The following is a 17350-nucleotide window of genomic DNA, read 5'->3' as shown; positions in this document are numbered from 1 at the left end:
AGGGAAGGGAAGGGAGGAAGAAAACGAGGAAGGGAGGGAAGGAGGGAGGAAGGGAGGAAGGGAGAAACTACTATTGATCCAGCTGCATGATGTAAGGAAAATTAAACCAGAGTAGAAATATTAATTTATTTTTTTCCAAAGGCCCATAACTCCAGGTGGTTTCAGCTGATTTACTTCAGAATTGACACAAGCAAAATGAAGAGAGCAATGATTTAAGAAAGGATTTAGGACCTATGGGAGACACGCAATCTTTGAGATTTTCTCCAGGTCCTTTTCTTTTTATTGGAGAGGGAGGAAGGGACAGGAAGAGAAATTTGCAAGGAGGTTAAAAGCAAAGCCTTCTCCCAGCTGTGAATTCATAATCATGGCTAACTGAATTGGAACATTTTGCAGAGGATAGGGTTACTTACTATCTACAAATTAGCCCTAGAAAAAAAAGAAACAGTCCATATGCAGCATCCAGTCTGAAACCTTAATTAACATAAACAATGTTAAAACGCACAAAGAAATACATATTATCATTGAAATAAAGCATATGGCTGGCTAAATAGCCGTAAGATTATCTGGAGATAATCTTTTCAGGCACCATAAATACAGCTGATGCTGAGCTGTAATGACTCTCATCAGAAGGCCACACCATCCCACTGGAGAGGAAGCTCTGCACTTCCTAACATCAGTCGCCTCCTGGGCTTTGGACTGCCATTTAAAATCCAGAGCATGTGGCTGATAATTAATGAGCACTCCTCCCCCCTTCACATTCCTGCTCCACAGCTCCAGAAGGACTGAAAGGCAGACATCATGTTTCACAGTTGAAATTTGCATCACGCACATCTAAACGGGGGCTATAAGAAAGAAGGGTTCAGACTCTTTCTCAGGGTCTGTTGTGATACGACAAGAGGAAATGCTTTCAAACTAAAAGAGAGGAGATTTAGATTGGACATAAGAAAGACATTTCTTATAATAAGGGTGGTGAGGCACTGGAATATGTTGCCCAAAGGTGGTGGATGCCCCATCTCTGGAGACATTCAGTGTCAGGTTGGATGGGGCTCTGAGCAATTTGATCTAGCTGCAGGTGTCCCTGTTCATTGCAGGGGAGTTGGACTAGATGACCTTTGAAGGTCCCTTCCAACTCAAATAATTCTGTGATTCTATGATTTTTTTGCAAAGACCCTTCTCTGTAGATATGGATGGGTGGGATGGGATAGGGGAACTTAAACACTGAGTCCATTCCCTGTCATTACAGGGGGGGTTTGGATCTTGATGATCCTTGAAGTCCCTTCCAACCCAAGCCATTCTATGATTCTATGATTACAACTTCCTTGCTAAATATCCCTGCCAAAAGCAGCCACAGGACAGACATTTCATCTGGACAGACCCCCCAGAAGGACCATTATGACCATGTGTCCTACCCACTAAGCATCTGAGCAATCCTCAGCATATGCCACAGTCATAGCCCAACTGCCAACTCATCACCACCATGCCCACTAAATCATATTCCTCAAAGCCCCATTTACCCTTTTCTTGAACAGTTCAGAACAGGGACAGAGACTCTACCACCTCCCTGGACAGTCTGCTCCAATGCCTTACTACTCTTTCTATTAGGATTTTTTTTCCTAGTATCCCACCTGAATCTCCCTGATGCAACTTCAGGTCATTAAGGTCAATACTGTGGACTACAATAAAGAGGAAATGAAGAAACCAAGTACACTGCCAGTGTCTTTATTCTTTAAACAAAAGTGAAAATCTCTGTCAGGTGCCACAGTATTCAGGTTGCAGACTTCAATAAGCTCCTGCTGATCAAACTTGAGGAAATATTCATTCCAGACCCCTGTTCAAGTGATTGCTTAGTAAACAGCAGATCAGATCCCTTCACAGGCAAACTCACATTAGGAATGTGGCTTGAAGTATCACGAGAGTGTTTTTTATGTAGCATATTTGAAGTCTTTTTGTCTTGAGGATTTTCTCCTTTAAAAGGATGACTTTTTCCCACTCCTCTACAGAACTGTGTGAAATAGAAACGAAAAGCCTACAGCTTCCTATAATCCCAAGACTTCATGGCTTTAAGAAAGAAGAAAAATCATTTTCAGATTCCACTACTCTGCAAGCTTTGGCTTCATCAGGTCAGCTCACCTGTCAGTAACTGCACAAGATGACCTTGAACTACTTTCCACACTAGATCAATGATTTATCCCTCTGAGACTTTAGCCTCTGCTCTTAAACTTACTATTGCTACCCAAAACTACAAGCCCAGGCCATACCTCCTAACCTTATTTTTGAGCAAAGTTGTCCCATTTGAGCTCTCCTGCTACATCAGAATATCAGAGCAATAGTCCATTATGTATCATGATCATCTTCAGACAAAGGTGAGAACACAAGGCACTGTGAGAGGATAGCATAGCACTGTTTGAGTTGGAAGGGACCTTCAATGGTCAACTAGTCCAACTCCTGCAATGAACAGGGACATCTACAGCTAGATCAGGTTGCTCAGAGCCCCATCCAGCCTGGTCTTAAATGTTTCCATGATGGGGGGCATGCATCACCTCTCTGGACAACATGTTCCAGTGCTTCACTATTCTTATCATAAAAAACTTTATTCCTTATATCCAGTCTAAATCTTCCCTCTTTTAGCTTGAAAGCATTTTCCCTTCTCCTTCTCCAAGTATTATAAGCAGAGCATCAGACGTTCTGAAGTTGACTGTACTGAGTGGAGACAAGTGTACCACTGAGACAACAGCAGAATGGAAAGATGAGCCATAAGCTGGGTGGTCTCATTAGTGTGTAAGACACCTCTCCAACAAAGGAAAAGGTGAAATCAGTGATATGTCTGCCTTTTTCCTACTCCACATGACAATCACATCTGCTGTTCCACGTTTTGCAGGACTCTTCTTTGATGGCCTTGATTAGAGCACTTGAGTGGAAATCATAGAATCATAGAATCATTTGAGTTGGAAGGGACCCTTAAAGGTCATCTAGTCCAACTCCTCTGAAATGAAGGACATCTACCGTTAGATCAGGTTACTCAGAGCCCACTCAAAATGCTTTGGGAAGTCTTGCAAAACAAAAACAGTGGCTAAGACTGAATGGGTTGTCACCCATCTGCATGTTCCTCCTGAAATTCTCTAGATTACCAAACATGTGTACTGTATGTTCCAGTTAGACTCCAAAGTGTTCAACTTACTCTCTCAGCTTTCATATCAGCTTTCCAGCTATAATTTCTCAATTACCACGGAAAGCCCATCACATTAAAGACTTGTGGCTGGTTATGCAGTTAGTCCCATTATGCTAGGAAGAATCAGATGCAGCACACCAAGTGATAAGCAGCAGTCTTGTCATATGTGCTGAAAGCATTTCAGGGGAAATCCTTAGAGGAACCAGGTGCATTAAAGTGCACATACGCCTGGACACCATGGTCCCATGCTCAAGTCTCAGAGGAAAGGAGGCTTAGCAAAAATGGAAAAACAAGGTAGTAAATGCTTTTTGAGACTGCCAGATGCCAAAATAATTGTAAGACATTGCAGCCAGCAGTTAACAAGCTGGAAACACTCCCTTTGGCTAGTCAAGTATGTATAAATGCCTTCAGTTTAAAGGGAGTGAAAGCAATACAAAACACCTGGCAAGAGATATCACATCCCATCCATGTATGGTCAGGATGTCTCAGAAACAGAATCTTTGTCCTGCTTACAGCTCAGCATTTATAATAGAATCATAGAATAACCTTAGTTGGGAGAGATCCACAAGGATCATTAAATCCATCTCCTGGCTCCACATTGGACCATCCCAAATTCAAACCCTGTGTTTGAGATTATAGTCCAAATGCTTCTTGACTTCTTCATAGATGACAAATGGAGCCTAAAAGAACTCAAAGCTCCCCCAGGCCCTCAGCCACAGCACAAGAGAACAAAAGGATGATGGACTGCATGGGAAGATGTACACAGCCATCATCCCATGGCTGCTCACACCAGACCCTGGAAATGACAGGGCAGCAGATTTGCCTCTTCAAACAACTGTTTGTCCAGTTGGGATTTCTAACATTGCTCTGCTGAATGCAACTGAAAGGATAGAGGAATATGAAAGTGCATTATTTGCTCTAAACATAGAGCCTGCAAATCCCAATTCTGGTGCACATCTCTGCCACTTGCGCTGCCTGTTTATCAGCCTCCACTTCTCCAAAATGACCCTAACAAACTTGCCACTCTCTCCACTTTTTTTTTTTTGGTGGCAAAATCAGCGATGGAGAAACAAAAAATGCATTGTCTACCTGTACACAGCACCTTGCAAACCAGCAACAAATACTGCTGCAGAAGTCCCAGCTCTGACTCAAAGAGTACAGGATGCCCCAGAGTCAGGATGACTCTTTGGCCACAAACACGTAGCCCCTGGGTACGCTGCTTCTTAGAAGCCTAAATCAGAACATTTTAATGGCTGAGTGCAGGGCTAGTGGATAAAGAGACAAAGAAAAATAAATCAGGCAGATGACAGAGGGGCTGGGAATGGGAGGAGGTAGCAGACGGTAAAAGAAATTAAATCAAGAAGCCAAATTAAGGTGCTGCAGGCAAAGATGAAGATGCCGGATTAAAGATTAACTGTAACCAAGAGAGAAATGCAGTCTTTTAAAGGTACAAATTACTTCAATTCACTTAGCAAAACCCACACAAATCTCCTGGGAATAAAGTCCTCACAGATCCAACTGGATCACGGTAACAGACACATCTGGACCTGAGAAGTCTGGATAGCTTCACTGCACTGTTTCCAGCTAAGAAAGGGGAATTAACAGCAAAGCAAAGCAAAGGGAAGCAAGCTAAAAAAGAGAAAGTCCTTGCTGCCTTAGGTGAAGGGGAAGGAGTGTGAGAAGTCTTCTGAGAAGGGCCCAGCATGGTGCAAATATTTTTGAAATGATATTGGTATTTTGAAATTATACTGGTGTTTTGAAATAATATCGGTATTTTGAAATGGTATTGGAATTTTGAAATGGTATTTTGAAATGATTCAGAATCTAGGGAGGTGCTGAGCCCTTTGGGGCTGTCTGTTCACTGAGCTTTTCTTATTTCTACACCCAATACCTCCAAAAGAACAGTGGATGAGCTCAAGGTTTCCCACTTGCTCTTTTTGAAGCATAACAAGCATAACACGAGGGAGCTCAGCCAGCATCCTCATCAAATTGTAAGCAGGTGAGGCAGGACACCCTCCGGCTCAGCTGCTGGGCATGGAAGATACAGGTCCCATCACAGCACATTAAGTGTTTGCACCATTTCACAGCGCTGCTCTGGGATTGCCAGAAGAAAAGGTCATTTGTGCTTTGCCACCTCCTCCTAGCACAAACTGCTCACATTTTGGAGTGGAGTACCTATGACCCTGTTTGTATGAGAGTAAAGACGTAGGTGGAGGAAATGAAGGGGTAAAGGAGTGAACCTCTTAATACACTGAAGGATTTTCATAGTTTCTTTCAAATATCCTAATAAGGTCCTTGTAGGCAATGCTGAATGCTTCATGGCCGTACAAGACCACAGTGAGGTTAATTCTATCAGTGTTGCCCTGTCTGTTGCAATACAACCCTGCTTCTTGGGCAGACGCAGAGCTTTGAGCCTTGCTGGAACAATTACCCCATGGTCAGAACCTCGGGGAAACACCAAAATCAAAATGAAGAGCTGCAGTGAATCAGCCCCAAGGTGCAATTAGGAGTTCAAAAAGCCAGGTGATAGTGAAAGGCACTCATTCACACAAGGATAAGGTTGAGATTGTGCAGGTTCAGCTCACTGCACTTTTTTTTCTCCGCCAGCGCTTTTCTTTTGCTCCCTCCTTTCTCTTTGGCCTCCTTTTCCTCTGTACTCTGCAAAATGAGCATTTCGTTGAAGCTGAGCAGCCGAGAGAAGCAGAGCTGACAGCCCCTTGAATGCTTGGAGTGCGTCCCTTGTTCCCCATTCACATTTCGGAAAGCAGCAGCTGCCCGTTCCTGAAGGTCATTTGGATCCTGGTTCAGGAGTGCTGCATCGCTGCTCATCGTTATTCTGTGCCTATAGCTGCTATGGATGTCCTGTCACATTACACGCCAGGTTGTTACAGGTTTTTGGGGGGGAGTGAGGATAAGGAAAATGTAAAGCAAAACATTAAAAAATCCACCCTGGTGGGAGCGGTGTAATTTCTGCCTGGACTTATGTGGGTGTATATATGAATTTACAAGAGGGTTTGCTTTGGATTTACATTAGCAGCAGAGGAGGAAACCTTTGGGAAATAAAGATGATGCTAATGCAGCGAGGAGGCTGATGCACTAATAAACGCTAATAAATAAATGCTGATGATTACGATCACATTGCCCCCTCTCTCTGAGCAACCCAGCTCCCCTGGGTGCTGATCTGATGGTTTCTGACTGAGGGTCGATGCCAACAGCTCCTGTGGGGGCAGGACCCAGATCAATAGGGGATACAGGGTGAGACCCTGAGATGCTCAGCTGGGAAAAGAGCAGCAAGCAGAGAAAGAGAGGGATTCATTGACTGAGCCCTGAGATATGCCACTGGGAACAGTACTTCACCACAATTTGACACGCATGGCAGCAGTGGGGATGCAGGGATGCAGAAAGCCATGGTCAGTAGGGCTGAGGATCATGGTGGAAATAGAGAGCAAACTTCACCACCATGCTACAAGCCTAGCAGGAGGCTGCAGACCTGCAAAGCTGGCAAAGACTTTCATGCTGGAACATTTTCCCCACTGCTGCAAACCCAACGGGTCTGTTTTACTTGGTCAGCATGGCTGTTGTCAGGGCTGCTCTAATTCCTGCTTTCCCTCCACCCGATGAATGTGGTGGTGAGAAAAGCATTTGCAAAGAGCGGGAATAGAGCAGGTGCTGAGCAAAGCAGCGTGGCTATGCTTGTGCTTTTCTCGGGAAAGCAGGTCACAGGGGAGGAGGGGCACTCGTTTCCCAGCTTTGCTGCTGAAAATGTATTTAACCAAAGCTCTGCTGGTAACCAAACATTCTGCCAGCTCCTTGTGCAAAGAGGGATTGCTATCAAAACCTTTTAAAGCCACTCTCTGATAATGAAAATGGCTTTCGGATATGCAGGCTGGTGGAAACCTCTCTGCTCCCAGCACCATTTCTCCATTAAGCTCTCTCCTCTCTCCTCCCTTATCTCTGTACATCTGGACAAAGCAAAGGACAGAGTGCTCTCCAAGAAACCCAGACAGCGGATTTGATCTCGCACCTCCAGCAGCACCCCTGCCCCTAGCCATCCTGCTCATCCAAACCAGACAGCTGTTGCAGCATCTGTGCAAATTTGCACTGCTTTTGTCTGCTGAAATGAAGCTGCATTGCACTAATAGGCTTTGGAGGACTCAAAGCGTGTTCACCCGATGGGGAGTTTCTGACTTCCCACTTAGCAGCAGGACGCGGAAATACTCCTTACCTAATTAAATACCTGCCAATTATAAGGCAGCACAAATGATGGCCATGTTGGTTAAAGCAATTTATACTGAAAAATGTCCTACCCGTAGTTTGCAGTATCGGGGATGATCTTTATTGCAGAAATCACGCAGAAGTAGGTACTATACTAGGGGTGAAGTGTCCTTTCTTCCACTCCAAACTGCCTGAAAATACACTCTAATATATACATACAGCAGTGCCAAACTCATCTGTCACTGTTCTTTCCCTTGGCAGGCTGAGTACCGAAACCTTCTGCACCTCCCGCAGACCTGTGCGGATTCCTTGGGCACTGCAACGTCCTTGTGGAGTGCAAACCAGCTCCTGCTCTCACAGCACTGATTTGTGAGGCTCAGCTAAGGAGAGAGCAGGACAGGGTCTGCGCATCTCAAGCTGGGAAACTCAGAAATCCCACGACTTTTTCCTACTGTGACACTTACTGAGATCTGATAGCAAGCCTTCCAGTATCTCAAGGGGGGGGCTATAAGAAGGAAAGAGACAGACTCCTTTTCAGAGTATATTGTGACAGGACAAGGGGAAAGGGTTTCAAACTAAAAGAGCAGAGAGAAGATTGGCTGTAAGACAAAAGATTTTTACATTAAGGATGGTGAGGCACTGCAACGGGTTGCCCAGAGAGGTGATGGATGCATCCATCCCTGGAGACACTCAGTGTCAGGCTGGACAGAGCTCTGGGCAACCTGATTTAGGTGTAGGTGTCCCTGTTCACTGCAGGGGAGCTGGACTGGATGGCCTTTCAGGGTCCCTTCCAACTCAAATGATTCTGTGATTCTATGATCCCAGGCTTTCAGGTGATAATAGGATAATGCACTCAGCTTTCCTAGGACAATTTGTCATAAGGAAGGAAAAGAACATGGGAAAAAGCCAGCTAGCATCACCACCACAGATGAAGTGCAAAACCTAGGAAATCTTTCTCCTCTGGCTCAGCAAAGATGCACATTGCTCAGATGTTGCCTTCAATAACCACGCTTGTGTCTGGAGCCAGGATTCTCAAGAAGGAGACATCAATCTGCAATTGCAAAGAAGGAATAAGAAAGGTTCTTTTTGCTGTTTCCAATCTTAGCTGACAAAGTGGGGAGAGGGAAGCATACTGAGTAGAGAAACAAATGAGCATTGGCAATAGGGCACTGAGGGACATGGTTTAGTGGACATGGGTGATGGCTAGATGGTTGGACTAGGTAATCTTAGTGGCTTTTTCTAACCTTAATAATTCTATGATTCTATGAGTAAGCAATGGAGATTTTGCACAGAAGGAAGTTTCTGGCTCCACTGGGAGAAAAAACCACTTGGGGAAAGAGGATCAGGAGAGCCAAGTGTGTCTATGTGTGTGTAGCTGGGATAGAGCTGATGAGTACATTTTGATTTCAAAATCAGGGGGTCCTAATGGGGAAAAAAATTGGAAATGGCAGCACTAAGATATATACAGGTGTGAGCTTGCTGTATTCTTCCCTCCTACCCACCCTAAAGCTCTACCAGCACTGCTGGCTTGTGAATCAAGGTCTCCAGCACACACTGAATGTGGAGTTGAGGAAAATGGTAGGACTGGAAGACCCTGCAGGACAGGCTGGATCGGTGGGCTGAGGCCAGCTGTACAAGCTTCAACAAGACCGAGTACTGAGTCCAGCACTTAGGTCACAACAAACCCATGCACTGATACAGGCTTGGGGCAGAATGATTGGAAGGCTATGTGGAGAAAAAAGATGTGAAGATGTTGGTCAGCACTCAGCTGAACATGAGCAAGCAGCGTGTCCAGGTAGTCAAGAAAGCCATCCTTGCTTCTATCAGAAGCAATGCAGTCAGCAGGAAGATGATCGTGCCTCTGTATTTGGCATTGGTGAAGCAGAACCTTGAGTACTGTGTTCAGTTTTGGGGCCCTCACTACAAGAAAAACATCGAGATCCTGGAGCACGTCCAGAGAAGGGCAACGAAGCTGTAGCTTGGAGCATAAGACTTATGGAGAGCAACTGAAGGAACTGGGAAGAGGAGGCTTCGAGGAGAACTTATTGCTCTCTACAGCTCCCTGTAGGGAGGTTGTAGCGAGGTGGGGGTCAGCCTCTTCTCCCAGGTAACAGTGAGAGTAAAAGAAGCTTTATATTATGTCAAGGGAGGTTCAGGTTGGATATTAGGGAAACTATCTTCTCAGACAGAGAGGTCAGGAATTGGAACAGACTACTCAGGGAAGTGATGGTGTCTCTGTCCCTGGAGGTGTTCAAGAAACGTGGAGATGTGGCACTGAGGGACATGGTTCAGTGGGCATGGTGATGATGTGTTGATGGCTGGACTAGATGATCTTAGTGGTCTTTTCCAACTTTAATGATTCTGTGGTTCTGTGGCCAAAGGAGCAAAGCTGTTGGCCCCAGCCTTCAACTGCCCACGGGTAACAGAATAGAGCAGGAAATGTACAGTGGATGTGACAGCTCAAACTCAGTCCCCCTGTTCGATCCTTCTTTCTTTCCTGAGATGACAAGCCATGTCAGAGTGAAGGAACCTTGCTCGCAAACTGGCCACGTCTTCTGATAGCTTTCCTGCCAGTGAGGCCAGGAGAACAAAAGTGCTGCTTGCAAGTCCCGTGTTCAGGGGACCTGAGAGCAGGTCCCCTCGTGGTTCCAGCCTCAGAGCAGCAGAAACATTCTGAGAATTGCTGTCAGTTCTGCTGCATCTTGATGACTTTGCAACCACAAAAGCCTCAGAAAGAAAATGACACTTGCCTTTCTTCTGCCTTTTCCATTCACCAGTGCTCTCCTAAAACATTAATCTGAGTAAACGCAAGTGTTCAAGAAACTTCAGAAGTGTAAGTGACCTAGAAAAGAGGGTTTTTTTTTGTTCAGCTCTAGTTGCAATAAGAGCACATTGAAGGCTGTGAAATACTCAGGCGTGACAGTAATAGGAGCCATGCAAGCCCTGTTTCCCAGGCTGCAGCAGTGGCTTTTTGCTGCTGCTGAGGATGTAACAGTCAGGGCAATCTTAGCTGCTTTCCAGATCCCAGGAGGAGCCGGAAGAGCTGGCAATTAGCAAAAGCATCTTTTGCACTTGTAAACTGAATGAATTGGGTGGAAACGAACTGGGAAGCTGTGATACCATTTGTAACAATGCTTCTGAGACAACGATGCCTAAATGGTCAGAAAAGCAGCAGAAAGGGTAGATGGGGATTTCTTTTTATAGCTGCATAAAAAAAAAATATATCAAAAGAACTGCTGTCCCATTAATGTGATATTTCTGAGGACGCTTTGAGGGGATGCACCTCCCTGTCGTCTTCACACCAATTCCTTGCATGGCATGGGGGGGTTTCCTGTGTGTCTGCCCCATCATGTGCTACACCTGAGCAGGAGGTTTCTTCCGCTCTATCTCGAGCAAAGCAAATTCCATCTCCCTCCTCACACTGAGTCTTTCCTCATGGGGACGAACAGTAGATTCTCGGCTGGGACTAATCACTGCAACTGACTGCAAAATGCTCTAGTTGTAACACAGCCACAGCCCTATGTGCTACAGCCTTGCCTTGCCCATCACTATGCTATTGCTAACTCCCCATGTGCAGGAATGTGTAATTTATACCTTGGGTATCGAAATCCCTTCCCACCAGGTAGCTTTGCAGCTGAAGGCTGATTTTCTCAGCTAGTATCCAGATCTCACAGTAATATTAGAGACCTCCTTCTGCTCTGCTTGCATCACCATGCTTCTGACATCTCCAGGAGACTTTTTTTTTTTCTTGAAGGAAGATGAATTTTTGTAGAATCATAGTTGGAAGGGGCACATAAGGATCATTGAACCCAATTCCTCTTAGCCATGTGCACTGCAGAGCTCTTCCTTGTTCCTGCTCTGGTTGATACCACTACTGAACAGACCCTTGGCACATAATTGTCAACACATTCTCTGGAACAGTTTTGACCCATACATGGGACACATGGACTGGAAAGCCTCTGACTTCCATGACAGAACGCTGCAGCATTCGTTCAGCCCTGTTGGAAGATGGAAAGCTTATATACTCCAGTTGACATCCCAAAGACCTGCAACAGCTGTACTTCTGCCCCAGCCTCAGTGCTGGTAGCATTAAGGCTGCAATCAGACCAAAAAATATACATGTATACATATATATATATATATATATATATCTAAATCATATGTATACTGGTATACTGGGACACTGAAGATTGCTAGACAAAACCCTTCAGAGTGCCCTTGCATTGCTCTCGAGACTTGCCTACATTTGAGGGATGCTCAGCATTCCTTAAAATTGGATGTATGAGCTAAAATCACCATTAAATTAATAATATCTACATCAAAACCTAATAGAGCTCTTCTGGATCTTCTCTGGACTCCAGTGTATCTCCAAGTTTGGGACACAGTTGACTTTTGTTCATAACCTCCAATACAATCACAGAAGAGGACAAAGACTCTGATGTTCTGGCTGAGCTCTACTATTGGTGACAGAGGATAAATCTCTCCTCTTGCATATCCTTCTCCATCTGTAGATGACAGCAGTCAGGATTTTGAGGACAGACAGTAATTCCTCACAGTAATTATGAGCCTTTCTTTTAATGATGTTCTTGTCCCTGTGGCTAGCTGGTGGATAGATTGGATACATCAACAAAAGCCAAGGGGAGCCGATGAGTTTCCCAAATGCTTTGCTGTCTACTCTTTCAACCACACCGAAGAAGACTGTCCTCAAAGCTGCAGATTTCAACCTAGGAAGATCTTAGCTCTTGGTGGGTCATACTTGGACCTTTCCTGTAAGACTCCAGGCTCCAGTGAAGAGTGAATTTCTTCTCTGGCTCTGTCAAGGAATAACTCTCTGCCTTATTAACCACCACAACAACATTACCTACGTACATTAAACCACCTTAAGCAGAGGGCAGTTTGAGAAGATTAATATACATGATCCAAAGGGTCAAAGTATTTGCAAAGTATCAGGCAGAACCTTGACAAGTATGAAAATCATTACGTGCCATGTTACTGCCCAGAGTGGTTAATGGGGCCATTTGGCCTTGCTGTGTCAGTTAGTTTTCTTTCTCCAGCTCCTGATAGAGGGTTAAAGGTAATTCCAGCAAATCTACTGTCAGCATGAAGAGAACCTCTCCTTCCAGGCTCCATTTTAGGATCAATTCTCTTTAATGTTTTGATAGAATCACAGAATCATAGAATGGCTTGGGTTGGAAGGGACCTCAAAGATCATCCAGTTCCAACGCCCTCGCCATGGACAGGATTGCCAATCACTAAAGAAGTCACTAGATCAGTGTTCTATTCATCAATATCTTGGATTCAGGACTTGAAGGTATACTAAGTAAGCTTGTTAATGACACTAAATTGGGAGGAGCTGTTGACTTTCATGACAGTAGAGAGGCTTTGAAGAGAGATTTTAACAAAATCTGGGAAATCACCGGCTGTATCACATTTAAGAAGAGCAAGTGTTGACTTCTGCACCTGGGATGGGGCAACCCTGGATATTTGTCAGGACTTGGGGACAAGTGGCTGGAGAGCAGCCCCACAGAAAGGGGTCTGGAGGTAGCCAGCAGGAGGGCTTTGCTCAGAGTCTTCCAGGGGAGCTTAGTTCCACCTGCCCTATGACTCAATGTGCTCTGCCAGCTCCAGCAGCAGATCAGATGCAAGACGATGATTTTCCCTGCAGTGGAAGAAGCTGTCACTCTCTGTATCGAGCTGGTTGACAGAGCTGGCTGGCTCCTGCATGCGTTTGCTAATCTGCTTTGCCACGTGGCTGAGAGTCCACCTTTAGATTTCACTGGACATGGAGGTGTCCTGTATAATCACATGCTTGGTCTTGCAGCAATTGCCCTGTGGTCCCGTTCTACTTCATGAAGGCAAAAATTCACCTTTCATCACTTGCTGTTGCTCACACAACCAAGACGCAGTGGACAAAGCTGACATGATGTGACTTTATCTCACATGGAGAAAATGTTCAATCACAAATCTCCCTTTTTGAGCAATCAATTCTCAGTAATAATGCTTATTTTCCCTATTTATTGTCACATAATGGAGATCCTCACTCCTAGATTTCATGACATTTTCAAGAGCTGTCAGATGTTATTAGTGCAATAGATTCATGGAAAACTGAGGCACAAAGCTTACATTGATTTGTCCAGACACACAGAAAGTTCATCATTAGATGAAGGCTGTATCCCAGGCACAGTGTCCTCTTTTTGCTTCTGTATTTTAGCAGAACATTTCATCTCCCAGTACAGTATAGAAACAGTCAGGTGAAAATGCAAATGAATCCTTTTCTCCTCTTTAAAAAGGGGCAAGTTTTCCCTATCCTTATTCATAGTATCCCAATTTTCAGCAATTTCCCAGTGCATCCATCAATCCTATCTATCCCTAAGCAAGGAGATGGATGCACAAACCTTTCTCTGCACCTCGATCATTTCCTATGGGCTCCCACCATTAAAGCAAGAACTCTGAAAGATATCTGTGACTGGAAGTGACAATATTGTCCCCTTATTATTTCCCCCCACAGCAGGACAATCCATCACCTGGGTTCTGGAATATGTGATATTGTCCTTTAGTGGTTGCTTCACAAAATGAGTAAGAAAGTAGAAATATCAATCCAGTATGGTTTCCTTTAGCCCGGTTGATAAAGACCAAACTTGTACACGGTAGTCAATAGTTTTAAGGAAACTGGAGTCCCCATTGTTTGAGCAGTTTTGCAATGGTTGTGTTGATGGTGTGTAATTACTGTATTTCTGGCTTGCATGCTGAGCAGTCCATGGATTTTATCAGAAATGAGAGTCCTTGAGAAGTTCATCAGAACTTGGCTCAGTATTGCAATAAATCTGAGCAGGAAATTCTGACAGGGAGACTTTTTATTGTGCTCTAAACAGAGACAAAGAGGACACTTTTTTGAGCTCCCACCTACCGCTGATCATTTGTGTTCTGAACAGCCCTGGCCCTGAGATAGCTGTAGCAATGCCACACTTTCCTCATGCCATGCTCCTGCAACCTCTAGCTTCCAAGAAAGAGAAGCAATGCTCCAAAGACAAGTTTAAAGGGAGTAGCATCTTGCTCTGGATCTATATAAGACTTCCTTGAACTCATAAAAGGGAGAATAAATCAATCCAGCAAAAGAGTGCTTGGAGGTACAGGCAATCTGCTCTGAATTTTCACATACTGACACCGTAGATGTTTTTCTTTCCTCCATACACCTGAGCCTGCCTTGAAGTTGCTTCAAAGCTGCACCCCATTGGTTATTGAGTCATTGGAGGTAGAGTACACCAATGATGGGCTTCAAGTTTTCTTTTTTACTCTGCACTCAGAGGTCTGGAGCTGTGAATCAGAGCTCTCTGTTAGCACAGGCAGCTGCCTATGCCGTGTTATTACATTCTCAGCACATACAAGGGATCAAGCAGGCAAACACTGAATGAAATGCAGGAAAAATACACCAGGGAATGGGTCCAGCACCCATCTTTCTGCTTCACACAACCTGAGAGGACAAGCTGGACCGCCACCATGTGTCACCAGACACCCTCAGCAGCCTGAGGTTTCCCTGCCAGGTGGCCATAGAGGGAAATGTGGCTGCTAAACTTGTTCTTTCCCATCTGCATTAGGATGCTGTGGCTTCAGAGCAAGCAGTTGGAAATAAGGATAGCAAGCACGGATGCAGGAAAAAAAATGCAACCCTGTCCTGATCCATGTCATACCATGGATCACAGCACACATCCAACACTGGGTCAAGTGGTCAGTCAACCCTGCTGAACCCAAGGGCTCTTCCCAACAGGAATGCCTTTCAGACTTCAGTGTGTGTCTTCTGCCAGTTCCATAAACAGAATTAATTGATTCTGTCCATACTACTGACCCTTTCGCTAGCAAGCAAAGCTGCAGCATTTGATTCAAAGCCTCTGAATCCTCTCTTTCCTTCCTGTCAAGATTTATTAAACCATGCTTCGTTGGCAGGCAGCAGAAGCCCTGTACTGTGCCGCTCAGCTTCTGCATCCTGTGATATGAAAGAGAAAAAGTCATCTCCTGCTTTTTCCAGTCCCACAGACAATGGTGACTGCTTGGGAGTAGCTTAGCAAAGGCCAAGCAGTCCCTTGGAAGTAATTCTGGTCTATACTTCCAACAGCACCAGCACTTGCCCCTTGGACTCATCTACCTGAGCAAGCAGGGAAGCCAAATCCTTGGGAACTGGAGACGTGACCTGGTTTCACTGCATTAGCCCTGCCATGACCACTCTCATTTAGTGCTAAAAACTGGCTCTCGGGGCTGTAATTCAACGTGACTGAGTGCACACTGAAGGTGCAGTCAGCTAGGCTGAATTAGAGCTACTTTCAACTGGGTTTAAAACAGAGGAACTAATGGGCTTGAGCAGCAATTCAGATCAACCTCCCAGCATGTCCCTGTGTAGTATTGTGCTGCTTCTGTCCATAACCATTTCCTCAATCCCACCGCAAGAGAATTCAAGAAAGACAGCATTTGCAGCTGGAGCTAAAACTGAAGATGTTAATTAAAAGAGCTGGAATAGAGGTACTGGCAAAGCCTAGCATAGACATCCTGCATAGGATCACATGAAGGATGTACCTGCAGCTGCAGTGTTGTGGAAGAAAGCCTGTAAGATATACAGTATGCCATGCATTGGTCCAAAGAGGAAAGAAGTGCATTGATTTCTTATGGGGCTTTAGGGCTGTAACAGACTTTCCTTTCAATCTTTTTCAAGAGGGCTCATCAATCTTTGTCAACTATAGCTGTGTTCTCATGATCTACAGCTGCGGCAAGGCCAGGAATGCACTAGGTGGTGTGCAGAAGGAAAGGGAAGCTGTTTCCTGCTGTTAAGAAACTGTCTTTCAAAAGGGTAGTTATTTGGAGATGGATGTGATGGGCCAATGTGAAAGTCCACATGGGATGTTGTAGATAGAAACCCTCTCTAGAAAAAATGCACACGTTTTACACGGCCTCCAAAAGAAATGAATGAGTAACCACAAGGACTGGGATTGCATTAACACCCTGGAAGGCACAGAGAACAAAAAAACTATGCTTTTCTTTTTATCCAATCAGAGAGGCTTTAAACAAGTAGGGTAAAGTCCATGCAGCCTATGCTGGGCCCTACTCCTTATGGTACACACAGCATGCATCAGCAAAAAGTTTTCCTGTAATTTTGTAGGACATACGGTCAGGAATTTGGATATCTTGGAACTGTGTAGACTAGAGATTAGAGATCCCATCCTGAAAATAGGAATTTCAGGAAAACCATTTGCACTGTCATATTATTGAGATCGCTGGACTATAAACACAACAGTGACCTCTGGGAAGGGAAGGAAAAGGAAGGGAAGATGACAATTCTGTGTGATCACCTTCAATTCTGCCAGCCCCTGGTCCATGCAGCTGTACAAACCACCCTTTGACAGATCAATATACAAATTACACATTATGCAGTTATTGTCTTAAAAGAGCCCATGAGCGGGTATCTGTGAGCTGTATTTTAAGATCATTTAAGTTTCCAAAGAGGAACAGATTTATAGTCCTCTCTGTTTGGCAGTGTCATAAAACACCACTCTGCCAGTTGTGAACCTATGGGTGAGATTTCTGCCTGACCTCAGCTGTGGATCAGATCCAACCCAGAGCAAGGAGGATTGGATATGGCCTTGTTGCACTCCCTGAAGCACAGTTCATCTTCTCCACACCCAACCTTGCTGTGTATGGAGCACCTTCCTAAACAGAGAGAGCTGCATTTCCAAAGCTAGATAGGCTCCCTCAATGGGAGGTAAGAGTGTCCTTGAATTAAAACCACAGATTCCCAAAGCACTTTGTCTTGTATGAGCAAAAAGCTCTTTATGCAAATATTTGTGAAGACTCCGAAGTCTCTCAAGAGCAGTTAATATAATGCCTAGCTGTTATTTTGTACATCTGGGAGAGGGAAGTGAAGAAAAGTTGGTGACTAGAGCACTTCTAAGAGCAAGTAGTCTTCACTGCCAGCGGGATGAG

General features: G+C 44.7%; 1 protein-coding gene across 1 annotated transcript in view; it reads right to left on the bottom strand.

Annotated features, from left to right (window-relative positions):
- The window catches only part of ADGRB1 (adhesion G protein-coupled receptor B1), a 37069-nt gene extending 31071 nt beyond the window's left edge, over positions 1 to 5998 (bottom strand). The window contains exon 1 of the mRNA XM_019614386.1: positions 5755 to 5998. Within this exon, the coding sequence (XP_019469931.1) occupies positions 5755 to 5998 (244 nt within the window). The remainder of the gene's footprint in view (positions 1 to 5754) is intronic.
- Between the last annotated feature and the right edge of the window lie 11352 nt (positions 5999 to 17350).

This window comes from Meleagris gallopavo, chromosome 3 (assembly GCF_000146605.3).
Source record: "Meleagris gallopavo isolate NT-WF06-2002-E0010 breed Aviagen turkey brand Nicholas breeding stock chromosome 3, Turkey_5.1, whole genome shotgun sequence".
In the NCBI taxonomy this organism is placed as follows: Eukaryota; Metazoa; Chordata; class Aves; order Galliformes; family Phasianidae; genus Meleagris; species Meleagris gallopavo.
Note: the sequence above shows the minus strand (reverse complement) of the source record. Positions and strands in the feature narration are given on the sequence as shown.